General features: G+C 46.8%; 1 protein-coding gene across 3 annotated transcripts in view; it reads left to right on the top strand.

Moving 5' to 3' along the window:
- Positions 1–3,340: 3,340 nt before the first annotated feature.
- Positions 3,341–16,102, top strand: part of ST6GALNAC6 (ST6 N-acetylgalactosaminide alpha-2,6-sialyltransferase 6) — a 51,675-nt gene continuing 38,913 nt past the window's right edge. Inside the window, exon 1 of one of the 3 annotated variants that reach the window (XM_040404974.1) lies at positions 3,341–3,881. In XM_040404974.1, coding sequence (XP_040260908.1) covers positions 3,873–3,881 — 9 coding nt within the window. In that variant the 5' untranslated portion in view covers positions 3,341–3,872. The remainder of the gene's footprint in view (positions 3,882–16,102) is intronic. The other 2 variants (XM_040404972.1, XM_040404971.1) reach the window with 2 other exon arrangements.

Raw genomic sequence — 16,102 nt, 5'->3', positions numbered from 1 at the left:
ACACCTGAGGGAGAACCTGGCGGCAAGTGTTCGATTCCTCTGCAGTGCCTCCACAGGAGAAATGAAGCATTACACAGTTCTTATTGAAATCAATGGGCTGGTTCCTCCAAAACAGACTTAAAGGGGTCCTCTCACTTCAGCAAAAAGCATTAATCATGTACAGAAAGTGAATACCAGGCACTTACTAATGTGTTGCGATTGTCCATATTGCTTCCTTCGCTGGCTTCATTCATTTTTCCATCACATTATACACTGCTGGTTGCGACCACTCTGCAATACAGCAGTGGTGGTCGTGCTTGCACACTATAGGAAAAAGCATCTGCCTCTCTGGTGGCTGGGACTGTGGGAGATGACATAGGCATGCACGCGCAGCGGTGGTCTGCCCTGCAGCGGTGGTCTGCCCTGCAGCGGTGGCCGTAACCCCTGAAGATGAGCGGTGTATAATGTCATAAAAAAAGTGAATGCAGCCGGCAAAGGAGGCAATATGGACAATCACAATACATTAGCAAGTGACTTGTATTAAATTTCTCTACATTGACATTAGGTTGCCCAAAAAATGGGGTTAAAGGGGGTTGTTCCACTTCAGCAAATGGCATTTATCATGTAGCGCAGGCATGCTCAACCTGCGGCCCTCCAGCTGTTGCAAAACTACAACTCCCAGCATGCCCGAACAGCCTACCGCTATCAGCCAACAGCAGGGCATTGTGGGAGTTGTAGTTTTACAACAGCTGGAGGGCCGCAGGTTGAGCATGCCTGCGCTACATGATAAATGCCATTTGCTGAAGTGGAACAACCCCCTTTAACCCCATTTTTTGGGCAACCTAATGTCAACAAGGAATATTTGAACCGGCCAACCCGAGAATCCTCCACCCAGACCGGCACCCATGGGAGTCATTACTGGGTGAGACCATCAGGAGGTGGGACTTTTAAGACCATTACATTACCAAATCTACAACTTACAACTTTTGGGGTACCTCCACATGGGGCGTATACTGTGGCAGAAAATCCGCCCACGGATTTTGATGTGAAATACCCTACGCTACAATGAAGTACACGGAGCTGCATATTTTCCACGGTGGAAAACCTGCAGCATATACGTCCCGAGTGGATGAACCCTTAGGGCGGATTTTGGAGCCAGTGGCGGCTGCGTGGTGTCCGCCTCCCATCGTTTTCATTGGGAGGTCGGGCTGCCATTCGCACAGGCGGCGGTTTAAAGGACGCGTTCTTTCTTAGACACTGCTGTGAGCCAGGACTGGTGTTCTTTTGCGGTTTAGCTCCATTCAACGGGGGCGACACCACAAACGGGTCCGCGGCATTCAAAGTGAAAAAACAGCGGTGTGAACATGCCCTTACATAGAATGTATATCATGATATCTAAATGTTTTTTTTTTTTTACCATTTTAATAAGAAAATCTGGGGCCGTTCACTGACATGCCATGATGCCTGGAGAATGCCAGATTGATGCCGCAATTATCATATCATGTTCGAGCCGTCCCTCTGCATGGGAGACGGATCTAGAGAAAAAAAAATAAAAGGGAGACAGATGGTATCCATTAGCATTTTAATACATAGTGCGCTTCCCTCTAAAATCACCACAAAATATAAATCATCGAGTTGTCGGCTTCTGACAACCTGCTGAAAGTTAAATTCGGCCACATCTTACACACAGTTGTCGTCGCCATGCCTTCCCAGACTCCTGAATGGAAGAATAAATGTATCACTGCATTGTGTGCGTTCACTAGAGTATTCCAGGTCGAATTCGGAATGAAAACCACGGCAAATCCGCATCGCCGCGCCTAGGGCCACAGATTTTTTATTTTTTCCGTAGAAAGTCTTGAAATCAGCATGAAGAAGAGACATCTCCCTTCTTGGCAGGGTTTCCATGCAGAAGCAACGGCACGACAGACTACAAATCCGCGGCGGAAAACCTGAGCCAATACACGTTGGGGAGAACATACCACGGGATGTAAGCCTGGGAAAGCTGGGTGACAACTGCTGTGATGGTTACCATATTGGTTGTCAACCGGCTTATCCAGAAACAGATTTAACTTAATAAAGTTTTATTTTTTTCTTTAACGAGTCAAAGACTCACGTTCTATATTTTAAAATTAAAATATTGACAACATAGAAGGAGGTCTCCCGCTCATAGCTCCCCACCCTATGAATCACACTGCAGTGGCCTTGATACATTCATATGAATGACCGCCATGTAATACTACATTTCGCCTACAGTGGCGCTGCTCCTTGCGATATGCCACCAAAAGGGTTCTCCGCTAGAAGGGTCTCTCGACAATACGCTGATCACAAAGTGCCGAGACCCCTAGCGATCAGCTGTAATCTGTGGCAGGAGGAGGTGTTCATGTTTCCCTGCAGCGCCGCCGCAGGAGAAATGAAGTATTACAAGTGCCTATTCAAATCAATGGGCTGTGTGAGTAATGCAAGACAGGATGTGTCCTCCAGAGGGAGAGACGCTCTTTGTAACTTCTCGCCAATCTGGCCAAGAGATGAGGGTGCAAAACGGACCCCAAAACAGACAACCCCTTTAAGCAAAATAAAATCGCCAATTTTATACATGATGGCCTCTTTCCAATCTGGCCAAGAGACGAGGGTGCAAAACAGACCCTGTTTTTCCAAACCAGACAACCCCTTTAACTAAAATAATCGCCAACTTAATACAGCGATCAGCTGTAATCTGTGGCAGGATGTGTTCATATTTCCCTGCAGCGCCACCGCAGGAGAAATGAAGTATTACAAGTGCCCACTTAATTCAACAAGGTGTCTGAGTAATTCTGGACAGGACGGGTCCTCCAGAGAGAGAGACGCTCTTTGTAACCTATCTGGCCAAGAGATGAAGGTGCAAAACAGACCCCGTTTTTACCAAACCAGACAACCCCTTTAAAGTAAAATAATCACCAATTTAATAGAGGATGGCATGTTTTATGCCACAACACACCTCTGATCAGATTTGCAACTGCTGGAGTGGTTCTTTGGGGGGAGCTTTTGGCTGGAAAATCAAGGGGTATAAAGGGTAACGCCACGCTTGGCGGGCAAAGTCCATACTCGACAGTAAGGTACAAATATGGAACGTGGCGTTACAAGCTAATCTCTCTGCCCTACACGTCGCTATCACCCAGATACCAGACATTCCTAATTTAAAGAGCAAATGAGATGTGAAGTCATCTTTGCCCTATAGAAGACGAAATCAAGAAGTAATGCACATATGTAAGGCACATATATGTATATGTAAGGTATGTTCCTCATGCACTGGCACCTGCAGCCCTGTAACGATGAAGTGATTTCAGCACCACTGTACACAGCTGCGGGCACTAGGACCCTGCTATCGGATTCGCTGCCTTCCACCGCTTCCATGTAGCAGCTGCAGACTTTAGCAATCTGCAGAAAGGGGAGAGACCCTCACACCGAGACAAGAGACCCTCATACACCAAAGGCAATGAGATCACGGAGCGACTGGACGGAGAGAGATGACTTCAACGTGACGGACCGACTGCCTAGGTGGATGTAAGAGCCCCCCCTTATTTTGAAATCGGGAGGCCTGGCTATAGACGGAGGTCCTCAAGCTGGAAGGCGAGAAGAAGAGGTAAAATGCTCTCTGGGGGGAGAGAAGAGAGGATACCCCAAATGTAGAAAGATTGGACCTTATGTTGCACAGAGGAGGGACGCCCCCCCACCTCTAATGCTTAAAGAGACGGTTTCATAGGTACTGTAGATGCCTAGGGATGTGATGTGAGTCGGAAGAGAAGGATCGAATCAAGAAGGGAGAGAGCGTGGAAGAACGAGGACCAACGTGACAACCGGCAAGACGGGAATCAAGGACCAGGCCTGGTGACCGGCGGGGACATCTGACTGCTCTTATGGCCCCGGTGAGTGCGGGGGGGGGGGGGGGGGCTGCAGCGACAGCTGTTCTTATATAACGAGTCCAGATCATCGCCCCCCTTGTCCTGTATTGTCAGTGGGTGCCAGCTGGTCACCGCTGCCCTCATAAAGCTGTTGCAGAATTTACTGGATAGTGACCGAAATCGTGTCGAAATCTCCTGTGATTTTCCACCTAACGAGGTGTCCTGATGGTCCTCGGTGGTCCTAAACAGGTGTCGTTTTGGGTGGCCTTGCACCGTGGGATTGTATATTTGCTTCGCTTTGATCATAGCAGAGGAAGGAAAGCATGGTAATGGAGGCATGAAGGGTACACTTCTGCCCCTCCACTAGGGGGCACCAGTCATAAATAATGCAATGTTTGTACCCTCTTACGTGTTCGGTAACTCTTAGGTCGAATAGTTAGAGGTTCTCGCGCTACAGACATTGATGACCTATAGTCAGCTGGGCGGGGGTCCGACACACACACACACCTATCAGCTGTTTCAGGCAGCGGAAACTAAGTTTATGGATGCTGCCCACTCAGTTGAATGGGAGCTGAGCTCCAGGATGTATGCTTCCTTTCGCAGGTCTGCCCCCCCAAAAGGTGCACAAACCCTTTAAAACCTTTTCCAAGACGTTCGAGGAACAAGACCCCCTTGTATTTTTACTTTTACATTTCTATTGTTTGGAAAACTCCATCGACATTTACATTAAAGGAACACTCCGGGCAAAACTGAAACCCTGTGGCACGTGTCATGCAGAGCTGAAAGGGGCGAGACCACCGGAGAGCATCTTGGTGTCATGCTCCGCACCCTATCAGCATGCATACTACAGTTTATAGTTTTTTTTTCCCCTAGAGTGTTGCTTTATCCCTAGGGGTTAAAAAGACGTCTTAGCAAACTGAACGCTAAATATCACGCGCTTAATGGCAAACGCTTTGAGTTAACTCTTTCATTCTCTCTCTCTCCTATGGAAGTTTTGTGGACGCTAGAATAATCTTACTCTGAGCTCTATGTCATCAGTGATAGATTTGGGGCTAGAGAAAACCTCTGGTTATGAATCTGGCAGGTCACATTTAGGGCTCATGCACGTGAACGTGTGCCGACCATTCTGTGCATCCCCAATGGACGGGCACCATCCGTGCGGTTGCCACAGACGGATTCAGACCCATTCAACTTGAATGGGTCCGTGATCCTTCCGCACCGTTCTATTTTTTTTTTTTACAGTGCGGAGGCACGGACCGAAATCCCACGGAAGCACTCCGCAGTGCTTCCGTTCTACACCGCTCCTTCCGGATTCAAGTGAATGAGTCCGCATCCGTGATGCCGTGTGCATAAGCCCCTCTGGTCATCCTGCTTACGTTTCATTTTATGGACGTCGGGTTATTATTATTATGATTATTTAGCAAATCTCTCTAAGGCCCCATTCACACAACCATATTTTTGGTGCGGATCAGATGCGGATCCATTCATTTCAATGGGGCAGCAAAAGTTGTGGACAGCTCCCTGTGTGCTGTCCGCATCCGTTTTTCCGTTCCGTGGCCCCACAAAAAAGATAGAACATGTCCTATTCTTGTCCGTTTTGCAGACAAGGCATTGTTACAATGGATCCGCATCCAACACAGGCGTCACAAGTATTTTTTGTGGACTGCAAAATACATGCGGTTGTGTGAATGCACCCTTAGGGGCCGATTTTTAGATGGATTGATTAGAACGTTTCATGCCTTAGGGTGCATTCACAAGACCGCATTTTTTGCGGATAGGGTGCGAACCCATTCATTTCAATGGGTACCTATGTCCGTTCCGTAGCCCGGTAAAAAAGACGGAACATGTCCTATTCTTGTGCGTGTTGCGGACAAGGACAGGCATTGTTACAATACATCCACAAAATAAATCGGATGCAACACGGATGTTTCACAGATGGCAGATGTGGATCTGCGTTTTGCGCAGTAAAATAAATACGGTCATGTGATTGCACCGTTATTCAAATATAAATAATGGTCATCCAGTAAAACGCCATGAAGCTGACATTCTGATCATCCGGCATGAAGTTTCGGTGCCCTATGGGCGACCTTAAGTAGTTAAAGGGGTTCTCCGGGTTACGGATATGCTAAGGGTACTTCATCAATATCAGACAGAGGGAGAAGACACCCGGCACCCCCACTTATCAGCTGTTTTGGGCAGCACTGGAAGCTGTACAAAGCTGGGAGCAGACAGCGCCGCACACTGTGTAGTGGCCGTGCCGGGTACTACATTTCAGCTCCCAAGTGAACAGTAGCTGAGCTTTCATATACCGGCACCAGAATAGACACCATGTATCAGAGCTGATCTGATACAGATGCCCTATCCTGAGGTTAAGTTATCATTATTTGTAGCCCGGAGGACCCCTTTAATGTTAATGCATGGGGACTACATAAATACATATATCATGTTTATTTTTTAACTACCCTCCTGCAAGAAGGTATTTTGCATGTATTGTTCCTCATTTTCTTATTCTGCAGCATCACGTTGTTCGCCTTCTCTGTTACTCCTCATAGAAATGTATAAATGAATGGACAACTGGGTGTTACCAGTTGGGGAGGGGGGGGGCTGTTCCTGCACAGTCTGATGCTGTCCAATCAGAGCTGCATTATGAGACTCTGTAGGGACACACCCCTTTGACAGGGGGAATGGTAGCACCCAGCTGTCCGTTATTCATGAATTTTTTAGGAGGAATAACAATGGAATGGCACAACACAGTTATAACAAAATATACTCCAGATTATTATTTTCTTTATGGGTAATTCAAGTAGTCATCGTAGTAGACGTCATGAGAGGCGACAGGGGCCCGCTGAACTGAAGGAGGGGCGGGTTTTGGCGCTCCGTGACACAGTGAATAGCGACTATTGTTGGCAAGGTGGAGACGCAGGTCATAGCTGCCGGCTGACGGAGTAATGAGGCAGCAAACAAGGAAATTAATAGCAAGTATCCATTACGCAGAGATGGCGCCTTACACATCCTCCTTAAGACAGCGAGAGCGTATTCGCCTTAAGTAATAGATATTATGGCAAATCCCCATTGCCCATTAGTGCCCCCTGAGAGATGGCACCGCAGAGAAATAGTTGATAATGAATCATAAAAAGGCAGCGGGAGTGTTTCTCCTGGATTTTTTATTTTTTGGGAGGGGGGTGGGTCATACAGGACAACCCCTAAGATCTGCAAATCCAATCCACCATCGGTGACACAAACCTGAAACCTCTAGGACATGAAGGTGACTGACCTGACGAGCCAGGGTTTCATTTGTTTGCACAGTTTTTTTGCTTCCCTCCGCCGACTGCTCTGTCCTGATTTGCTCTGGTCGCTTGCTTTACAATAATGGTCAAGGTAGTCCATGCTTTCTTGTTAGACTGATGGCTGGAACACGTGTATAGTCACTGCAGCCGTACAGGTATCCCTCACAATTTTTTTAAGCAATCTGCTCCCCAACGCTCCGGTCCTCTGCAATGCCTCCATTGTGTGCATGTTCCGGTCCCCTGAGTGTTTACATCCGGCGCTGCATGGGCACGGTCACATGCTACACAATGACTGGCTTCAGCAGTGATGCGCTGCTTCTGGCCATGTCACTGCTGAAGCCAGTCATTGGCTGCAGCGGAGCATGTGACCATGCAGCACCAGATGTAAACAGTGCGGGAACAAAAAGATGGAGGAAGCAGATATATATATTGCCAGAGAACCCCTTTAAAGAGGACCTGCCCCCTCTCCTGACATGTCTGTTTTAGTAACTACTTGCATTCCCCATGTAATAACAATTATGAAGCATCTATTCTTATGACTATACGATGTGCCATTCCTTTATTATTCCTTTTAGAAGTTATAAACAAATTGCTAAAAATTTGCAAAGAAGGTCCAGTTGGGTGTTACCATTGGGGGGGGGCAGTCTGACACTGGCAGCAAAGATTGAATAGTGTCAGACTGTGCAGGGACACCCCCCCCCCTTTCAACTGGTAACACCCATCTGGACCTTCACTGCAAACTGCTAGCAATCCATTCACAATTTGTAACAGGAATAATAAAGGAATGACAACACAAAGTCATAAGAATAGAGGCTCTAAAATTGCTATTGCAAGTAGTTACTAAAACAGACATGTCAGGAGAGGTGACAGGTGCTCCAATTATAACTTCTTTTTTTTTTACACTTTTATAGTTCACATAGGGAACTATAGCAAGCAATCACTAGATTGCTATTCTCATAGACTCAAACGCATTAGCAATGGAGTCTATGACGATTTTACTATGTTCCTATTACGTCACATGTCAGGAATGGGTTACATTAAAGGCTATGTACACCTTTGGGGGCAATTTTTATTATTATTATTATTATTAATATTGCACTGTATTCATTTTGAGGTTGAGCTAAAATCCATTTTTTAAATTGGTCTTTATTACAAATGTTGAACCCTTTTCTCTGTACAGGGCTGAGATGCTCTAATACAGGGATCTGAATTTTCTCTCTGCTCCATCAGCCAGCTAATCTGACAGCTCCTTATCTCTGCTCTCTGACATTATAAGCACTCATTATAGCTCAGCTCTTATCTTACTGATTAGAATGTGGCTTAAATAAGTGTTTATGACCTCTGTGATAGTCAGTTATTTAGCTCACCTTTCCAGAGGTGAAAAGGTAGGGGGATTAGTCAGATTATTTCGCACAAGGAGACCTCAGGAGACAGAAGTGCATTTCAACTGGCGTCCTGCCAGCTTTATTTCACAGGTTGCATTAAAACACAAAACATAAACGGAACACCTAGCCTTGTCCAGGCTCTAACTAAACAATAGGTCCCTCTCTAGGACGTGGCTGAGCTATCCTCAGTCCACCCGTAATAAGCACGCTGTCTGAACAGCAACCTGTGATACTTGCAGTTTGCAGGCTCTGGACCTTCAGGGTCCCTCAGTGAGATGTGGCTTCTCTCCCTCCCAGGAAGTTCTGAGCAAGTGTGTTATCAGCCCAGTTATCTAGCAACTCCCCAGGTGCAGCTCATCAGGACCCAGGCTTAGTTTTTTTCAACCCTTTCCTAAATTACTTTCTTCAGCATATGCTAAGAAAATGGGAGACACATTTATACCCTCAATTACTTCACCCTGTGAGACACCACATCCCCCCCCCCCTTTGCATTAACCTATGGGTTGGGGCACCCTGGCTAGACAAACAGTAAGTACGAGACAAACCATCTACATTTCCCTGGAGGCTGCCTGCTCGGTGCTGTACTGTGAACCTAAAAGGCTGGAGGGACAGAAACCACCTGGTAACCCTACTATTCTTTTCCTTGTTATTCTGCATCCACTTTAGGGGTGCATGGTCTGTGATGAGGGTGAATTCTCTGCCCAGTAGGTAGTATTTGAGAGCGTCCAGGGCCCATTTAATGGCCAAAGCATCTTTCTCTACAGTGGCATACCTCTTTCCATGGTCATTCAGCTTCCGACCTTTGTATAAGACAGGGTGTTCTTCCCCATCAATTATTTGTGATAACACTGCTCCTAACCCAGCCTCCGAAGCATCGGTTTGCAGTGAGAAGGGTTTATGAAAATCCGGACATACCAGTACCGGCCGGGAATACAGGGCTTGTTTCAAGGATTGGAACGCCCTCTCGGCCTTTGGGGTCCATTTTATCATCACCAAATTTTTTCCTTTTGTAAGATTGGTTAAGGGAACCTCCCTAGATGCAAAATTAGGGATAAACCTTCTGTAATACCCTGCAATTCCCAAAAACGACCTCACTTGCTTCTTGTTTAGGGGTCTAGGCCAGTTTTGTATTGTGTCTATTTTGTTTAGCTGGGGTTTGATCAGACCTCGCCCAATGGTGTATCCCAAATACTTGGCTTCTTCCAAGCCGATGGCACACTTTTTAGGGTTTGCGGTGAGACCCGCCTGTCTTAGTGAATCCACGACCACCTGCACTTTTTGTAGGTGAGACTCCCAGTCGCTACTGTAAATTATTAAATCATCCAGATATGCTGATGTATAACCAATATGTGGCCTTAGGATCCTATCCATCATACGCTAAAAAGGCACCGGGGCCCCGTGGAGGCCAAATGGCAACCTAGTGTATTGGAAATGACCGCTGGGTGCAGAAAAAGCTGTCTTTTCCTTGGCCCTTTCAGTTAGTGGAATTTGCCATTACCCTTTAGTTAAGTCCAATGTTGTTAAGTACCGAGCACTACCCAGCTTGTCTATTAGCTCGTCTACTCTCGCCATTGGGTAGGCGTCAAACTTTGAGACAGAGTTTAACTGGCGATAGTCATTACAGAACCTAATGGAGCCATCAGGTTTGGGAATTAAAACGATGGGACTAGACCACTCACTTACGGACTCTATTACCCCTAGGTCTAACATCTTGTTAATCTCTTGGGGAATGACCTCGCGCCTCGCCTTAATCTTAACACTGAGTGACAATATCATGTTTTATCACATGAGTGAGGTCTGGGAGTTCTGAGAAGAAATCGTTATTTCTCGTAATGAATTCCTGTGATTCCTGTTTTTGATGGGGAAACAGGGACTCAGCAATTCTAACCTCAGGTACGGTGTAGCTTCGTGGTGCTGAGTTTACCACCAGAGCTTCCCTATCTTTCCAGGGCTTTATCAAGTTAATATGATAGTTCTGTTCGGGTTTTCTCTTCCCGGGCTGATGAACTAGATAGTTCACCTCGCTTATCTTTTTAATAAGTGTGAAGGGCCCTTGCCATTTTGCTAAGAATTTGCTCTCTACTGTGGGTATTAATACAAGCACCCGGTCCCCTGGACTAAAATGACGCAGTTTCGCATCCCGGTTATATATTCTACTTTGGGCCTGTTGGGCTTGCTGTATATGTTCTCAAACCAAGGCCATGACTGCCTTGATCCGGTCCTGTATCTGTGACACATGCTCAATTATACTGCGGTACGGGGTAGATTCGTGCTCCCACGTCTCTTTAGCTATGTCGAGTAGCCCTCGGGGCTGCCTGCCATACAGAAGTTCAAAGGGTGACAACCCCGTAGACGATTGCGGTACTTCTCGTATGGCAAACAGTAAATAGGGAAGTAGGTAATCCCAATCCCTACCATCCTTGGCGATCACCTTTCTCAACATGTTTTTCAGGGTTTTATTGAATCTTTCCACCAATCCATCCATTTGCGGATGGTAGACTGAGGTTTGGATATGCTTCACCCTGAATAGCCGACATAATTCTTTGGTCACCCTGGACATAAATGGGGTGCCCTGATCCGTTAAGATCTCTTTAGGGATCCCAAACCTAATGAACACCAGGACCAACTCCTTGGCTATGGTCTTTGCGGTCATATTTCTTAATGGAATAGCTTCTGGATATCTGGTGGCGTAGTTTAGGATCACCAGTATGTACTGATGTCCGCGAGCTGATTTCATCATAGGGCCTACCAGATCCATAGCTATTCGGTCGAATGGCACTTCCACAATGGGTAAGGGTACCAATGGGCTTCTAAAGTTAGGGGAAGGAGCTGTATATTGGCACTCGGGACAAGACGCACAGTAATCTCGTACCTCTGCTACTAGCCCTGGCCAAAAGAAACGCATTAAAATTCGTTCTTTTGTCTTTTCCATCCCCAGATGTCCTCCCACCATTGACCATGTGCTAGATCCAAGACCATCTTCCTAAATGGCTTGGGAACTATTAGTTGTTCTACGATGTCTTCACCTTGCTTGTCTACCTGATACAGTAAGTTATTTTGCATCGCGATATGGGGATAAGCAAGCGTGACACCTGGGTAAACCAGAACTCCATTTATTATTTTTACATTTTCCCCGGCCCGAACCAAAGTAGGGTCATTCAGCTGCGCTGTGGCAAAATTGTCGCGTGAAACCTTTATATCCGCTAAGACATTGTCAACCCTCTCCTCTGGCTCCCCACTTACATCAGTGGTTTCGGTGTTCCCTGACATTACATCAAAAGGAAAAACGGCCCTATTAGGAGATGACAGAACCTCATGAAGAAGCTCAGGTTCTGTGACTCCTGTTGCCCTTTTTCCAGAGATCGTAACCCCTGTTAGAAAATCCCTCCCCAGTATTACGTCATACATGAGAGTGGGTATTATCGCTACCTGATAGGTTACCGGTTTGAGCCCAGTTCCTATGGTAACCCGTGCCGTATTATACTCGAGAGTTTCCCCATGAATACAGGTGACCCCTACTGACTGGGTCTGTAAGCTATCAGAGTTTACCAAACTGGCTTTGACTAACGTGATCATACTGCCAGTATCCAGGAGAGCCTGCCCCTCTCTCCCCTCGACCTTTTCAGGGGTCCCAATAAAACAAACATCGATTTCATATTTGGCATAGCACTCAGATCACACTGCATGGGTTCCGAGTTTAACGGACAGTTAGCAGCAATATGTCCTGGTCCCTTACACCGGAAGCATTTGATAGGTTCTGTTCTCAGAAAGTCAAACTTGGACCTTTCGGAGCGTTCCGGCCAGAGTTCAGCTTTGGACCTTGTGTCCCTTTTAGGGGCCCCACCCTTCGCAGGAGCACCCCCCCTGCCGGGCACTTTCCTGGGTTAGGCGGGGCTTTTGTAGCAGGTCCTTTGCCGCAGCATATCTTTCCACTAGAGAGACCAACTCATCTGTTAGGGTCACCGTTGGTAACCCACTTGCATATTTCCGGTGGAAGGGCTCTAAGATATCTGTCCACTAGCACACGTTGGACAACCTCTGGAGCCGATAGAACATCTGGTTGTAACCACTTCTTGGTTAAGTGTACCAGGTCGTACATTTGGGAGCGAGCTGGTTTGTCTGCCTGAAAATCCCAATGGTGCACTCTTTGGGCCCGAACCGACAAAGTAACTCCCAAACGGGCCAAAATCTCAGCTTTCAGTAATCCTGAGCGTCGGCCGGATCCAAATCATAATAAGACTTCTGAGCCGCTCCACTCAGAAAGGGGGCTATCAACCCCGCCCACTGATCTGGTGGCCACCTTTCACACTCAGCGGTGCGCTCAAAGGAATTCAAATAAGCCTCCACATCATCCGTGGCAGCCATCTTTTGTAGGTAGTTCCCAGCACATATGTCCTTCTTCCACAAGGGACCACTTTCAGTCGACCCAGGGGTCTGGTCTGCAAAGCGCTGCACCACCTCAGTCAAAGCAACACGATCTTTGTTTTGCATCTCGGTTAGAGCGGTAAGTTGCATTGCCATAGACCGCGCCAGATCCTCTGTCTGCCGATTAGCTCTATGCTGCACTTTGTTTGCATGTTGCTGGGCTGCGGTGGCTTGCAGCAAAGCTTTTAACATATCCTCCATGTCAGGAGTCTCTCTTTGCAGCAACGTAGCAGGTTTTACCCAGGACATAAACCTGTTACCAAGTCCAGAAACAATTCGTATGCAGCCGTTACCCTTAGCAACCAGCTGCTCAAGGACCAGAGGAATTTCCAGCAGCAAGCCCCCTTTAACTCCACACTCCACTTTTTTTCTTTTCTTTTTTTTGCAGTATTCAGCAGCACCTGTTCCACTGAGCAAACAGGCTTCTGGCCCTTTAAGTTCCCACACAGCACTGCAGCATTCAGCTGTTCTGAGGTGTCGTTGCCCGCATCCTCCACCAGTTGTGACAGTCCGTTATTTAGCTCACCTTTCCAGAGGTGAAAAGGTAGTGGGATTAGTCAGATTATTTCGCACTAGGAGACCTCAGGAGACAGAAGTGCATTTCAACTGGTGTCCTGCCAGCTTTATTTCACAGGTTGCATTAAAACACAAAAACATAAACGGAACACCTAGCCTTGTCCAGGCTCTAACTAAACAATAGGTCCCTCTCTAGGACGTGGCTGAGCTATCCTCAGTCCACCCGTAATAAGCACGCTGTCTGAACAGCAACCTGTGATACTTGCAGTTTGCAGGCTCTGGACCTTCAGGGTCCCTCAGTGAGATGTGGCTTCTCTCACTCCCAGGAAGTTCTGAGCAAGTGTGTTGTCAGCCCCGTTATCTAGCAACTCCCCAGGTGCAGCTCATCAGGACCCAGGCTTAGGTTTTTTTTAACCCTTTCCTAAATAACTTTCTTCAGCATATGCTAAGAACCTGGGAGACATATATACCCTTAATTACTTCACCCTGTGAGACACCACACCTCTTAGATAAGGTTTATTAGATGACCGGCACAAAGTGAATGTACCGGTCACACAGCTAGACAAACAGTTAACCCTTTGTGACAGAACAGCTTAATATTTTTAATAAAGACCAATTGAAAAAAAATATTTTTAGCCCAAAATCTTAGCTTTCAACCTCCTTCACAGTATCCCCTCAAATGACTAACAAGAATTTTTCTTATGAATTGGTAGTGGAGATATCATTAGTCAGCTCTGCGCCGGCTGCTTGGTGAAATGCGCAGCAGAAAGACTGTGTAGAGTTTCAAGTCCCAGTTTGAGGTATGTTTGTTCCAGACCGAGCGAGTCTCTCAGAACAGCATGAAGGCGCAGAGTCCAATATCTGTAGAGGAGGCCTGCTGCTTTGTGTAGGGGACAGGCCATATCCACTCTTTACAAGCATGTCAGGTGCAATCAATAAATAACTCAAAAGTCTTTAAAAAGATGAATTACAGCCGTACAAAAAAGGATAAACATGGTTGTCATAGGAAAACTTTGTACCCAGCTTACGTGTTGGGCAGTGACAAAGTGACGGAGATAGTTCTCTAATAGCTGACTGATCCTGAAAAAAAGTCTAATTTAGGGCTTATTCACACAGCCGTTGTGGTACCGTTCCGTGCATTGGGGACCGCAATTTGCTTCCGTGGGGTTCAGATCTGTGTTTCCGTTCCGCATCTCCGTGATTGCAGACCCATTCAAGTATGCGGGCCACAATACGGCCACGGAACCACAACGGCCATATGAATAAGCCCTTAATCTCAAGCAGCAAGGACAAAGTCCTCCAGAGCTTAGAGATAAACTGGACTCCACGACCAGAAACTGTGTAGGAGGAAGTCCATGCAAACTGAATATGTGCTCTACAAAAAATCCGGATAAATGGACAAAAAGTGAGCCATCTTGGAGAACTGGTCCACAACCCAGATAGCTGTACATCTGGCAGAGGATGGAAGGTCGGTAACAAAGTCCTTGGCAATGTGTTGCCAGGAGGCATCAAGGTGGTTTGGTCCTGGAGACTTTATTCTGAACACAGACATACCGGACGTACATCTATTGGAAGTAGTGGCGTGATAAAAGAGCTAAAGTCTTGCGAATTCCTGGATGACCAGGCAGTTTAGAGTCATGCCTCCAAGCTAGTATACATCTTCTCTTGGCAGGTGGCACGAATATCTTCACAGAAGAAATGTCTTTGACCAGGAGAGGAGCCACAGTGATCAAGCAAGCTGGATCGACAATGTACAGAGGTTTCTCTCGTTGGTCGAAGGAACCAAATGACCGAGAGCATCCATCTCAATATTCTTCTCAGCTAAGCAAAAGTAAAGCTTAAAATTGAAACAGGAAAAAAAGAGTGCCCATCTGGCTTGCCGTGGATTCAAATGTTGGGCTGTCTGCATATAAGTAAGGTTTTTGTAGTTGGTGAAGATTACCACCGAATTTTGGTGTCACAATCAGTGTGGGGGGGAAACTCCACACTGAACACAGGAGGGAAGGGGAACAGCAACTGGGCCTGGAAACTAGGGAAGAAACAGGGCACCTCCTAGACAACCCTAATCCGGGCCCTGTCTACCTAACAATATGAATAGACCTTGAAGGTAGGAATATTCAGAATACCTAGGCCCTGAATTCACTATAAGGCCCTGGAAGAAGTATAGGGCCAGAGACAACCCATTCCTCCCCGGATGGACGAATGGAAGTCTCTGTATCAGGCCCAGATACAACAACAGGGAATATAACAAACGCGACCCTTAACTTCTGTAGAGAAGGAAGAACAGGAAAACCAGAAACAACCTCGCACCAGCTCAGCCAAACCCAAATGAAGCTATCTACCGCATAGTTAGAAGGGTGGGGTCAGACTATAATGGTAGAAGTGATGACCACTGAGCAACAGCTGAGAAAAGGGAAGTGTTCATTAACCCTATCAACACTGAATAAAGAGAAATCAAGGAGGCAGTTAGATTTCTCAATGCTCAGCCAGTCTCTCTGATCTCCTGACACCAGTCAACTGAGGGACCGTGACAGTACCCCCCCTTTTACGGGTGACCTCCGGGCACCCAGGACCGACCTTGTCAGGATGGGCTCTGTGAAAGGCCTTCACCAGACGATTCGCATTAACATAG

The sequence above is a fragment of the Bufo bufo genome, chromosome 8 (assembly GCF_905171765.1).
Source record: "Bufo bufo chromosome 8, aBufBuf1.1, whole genome shotgun sequence".
Classification (NCBI taxonomy): Eukaryota; Metazoa; Chordata; class Amphibia; order Anura; family Bufonidae; genus Bufo; species Bufo bufo.
The sequence above is the reverse complement of the archived record's forward strand: the minus strand, read 5'-3'. Positions and strand labels throughout refer to the sequence as shown.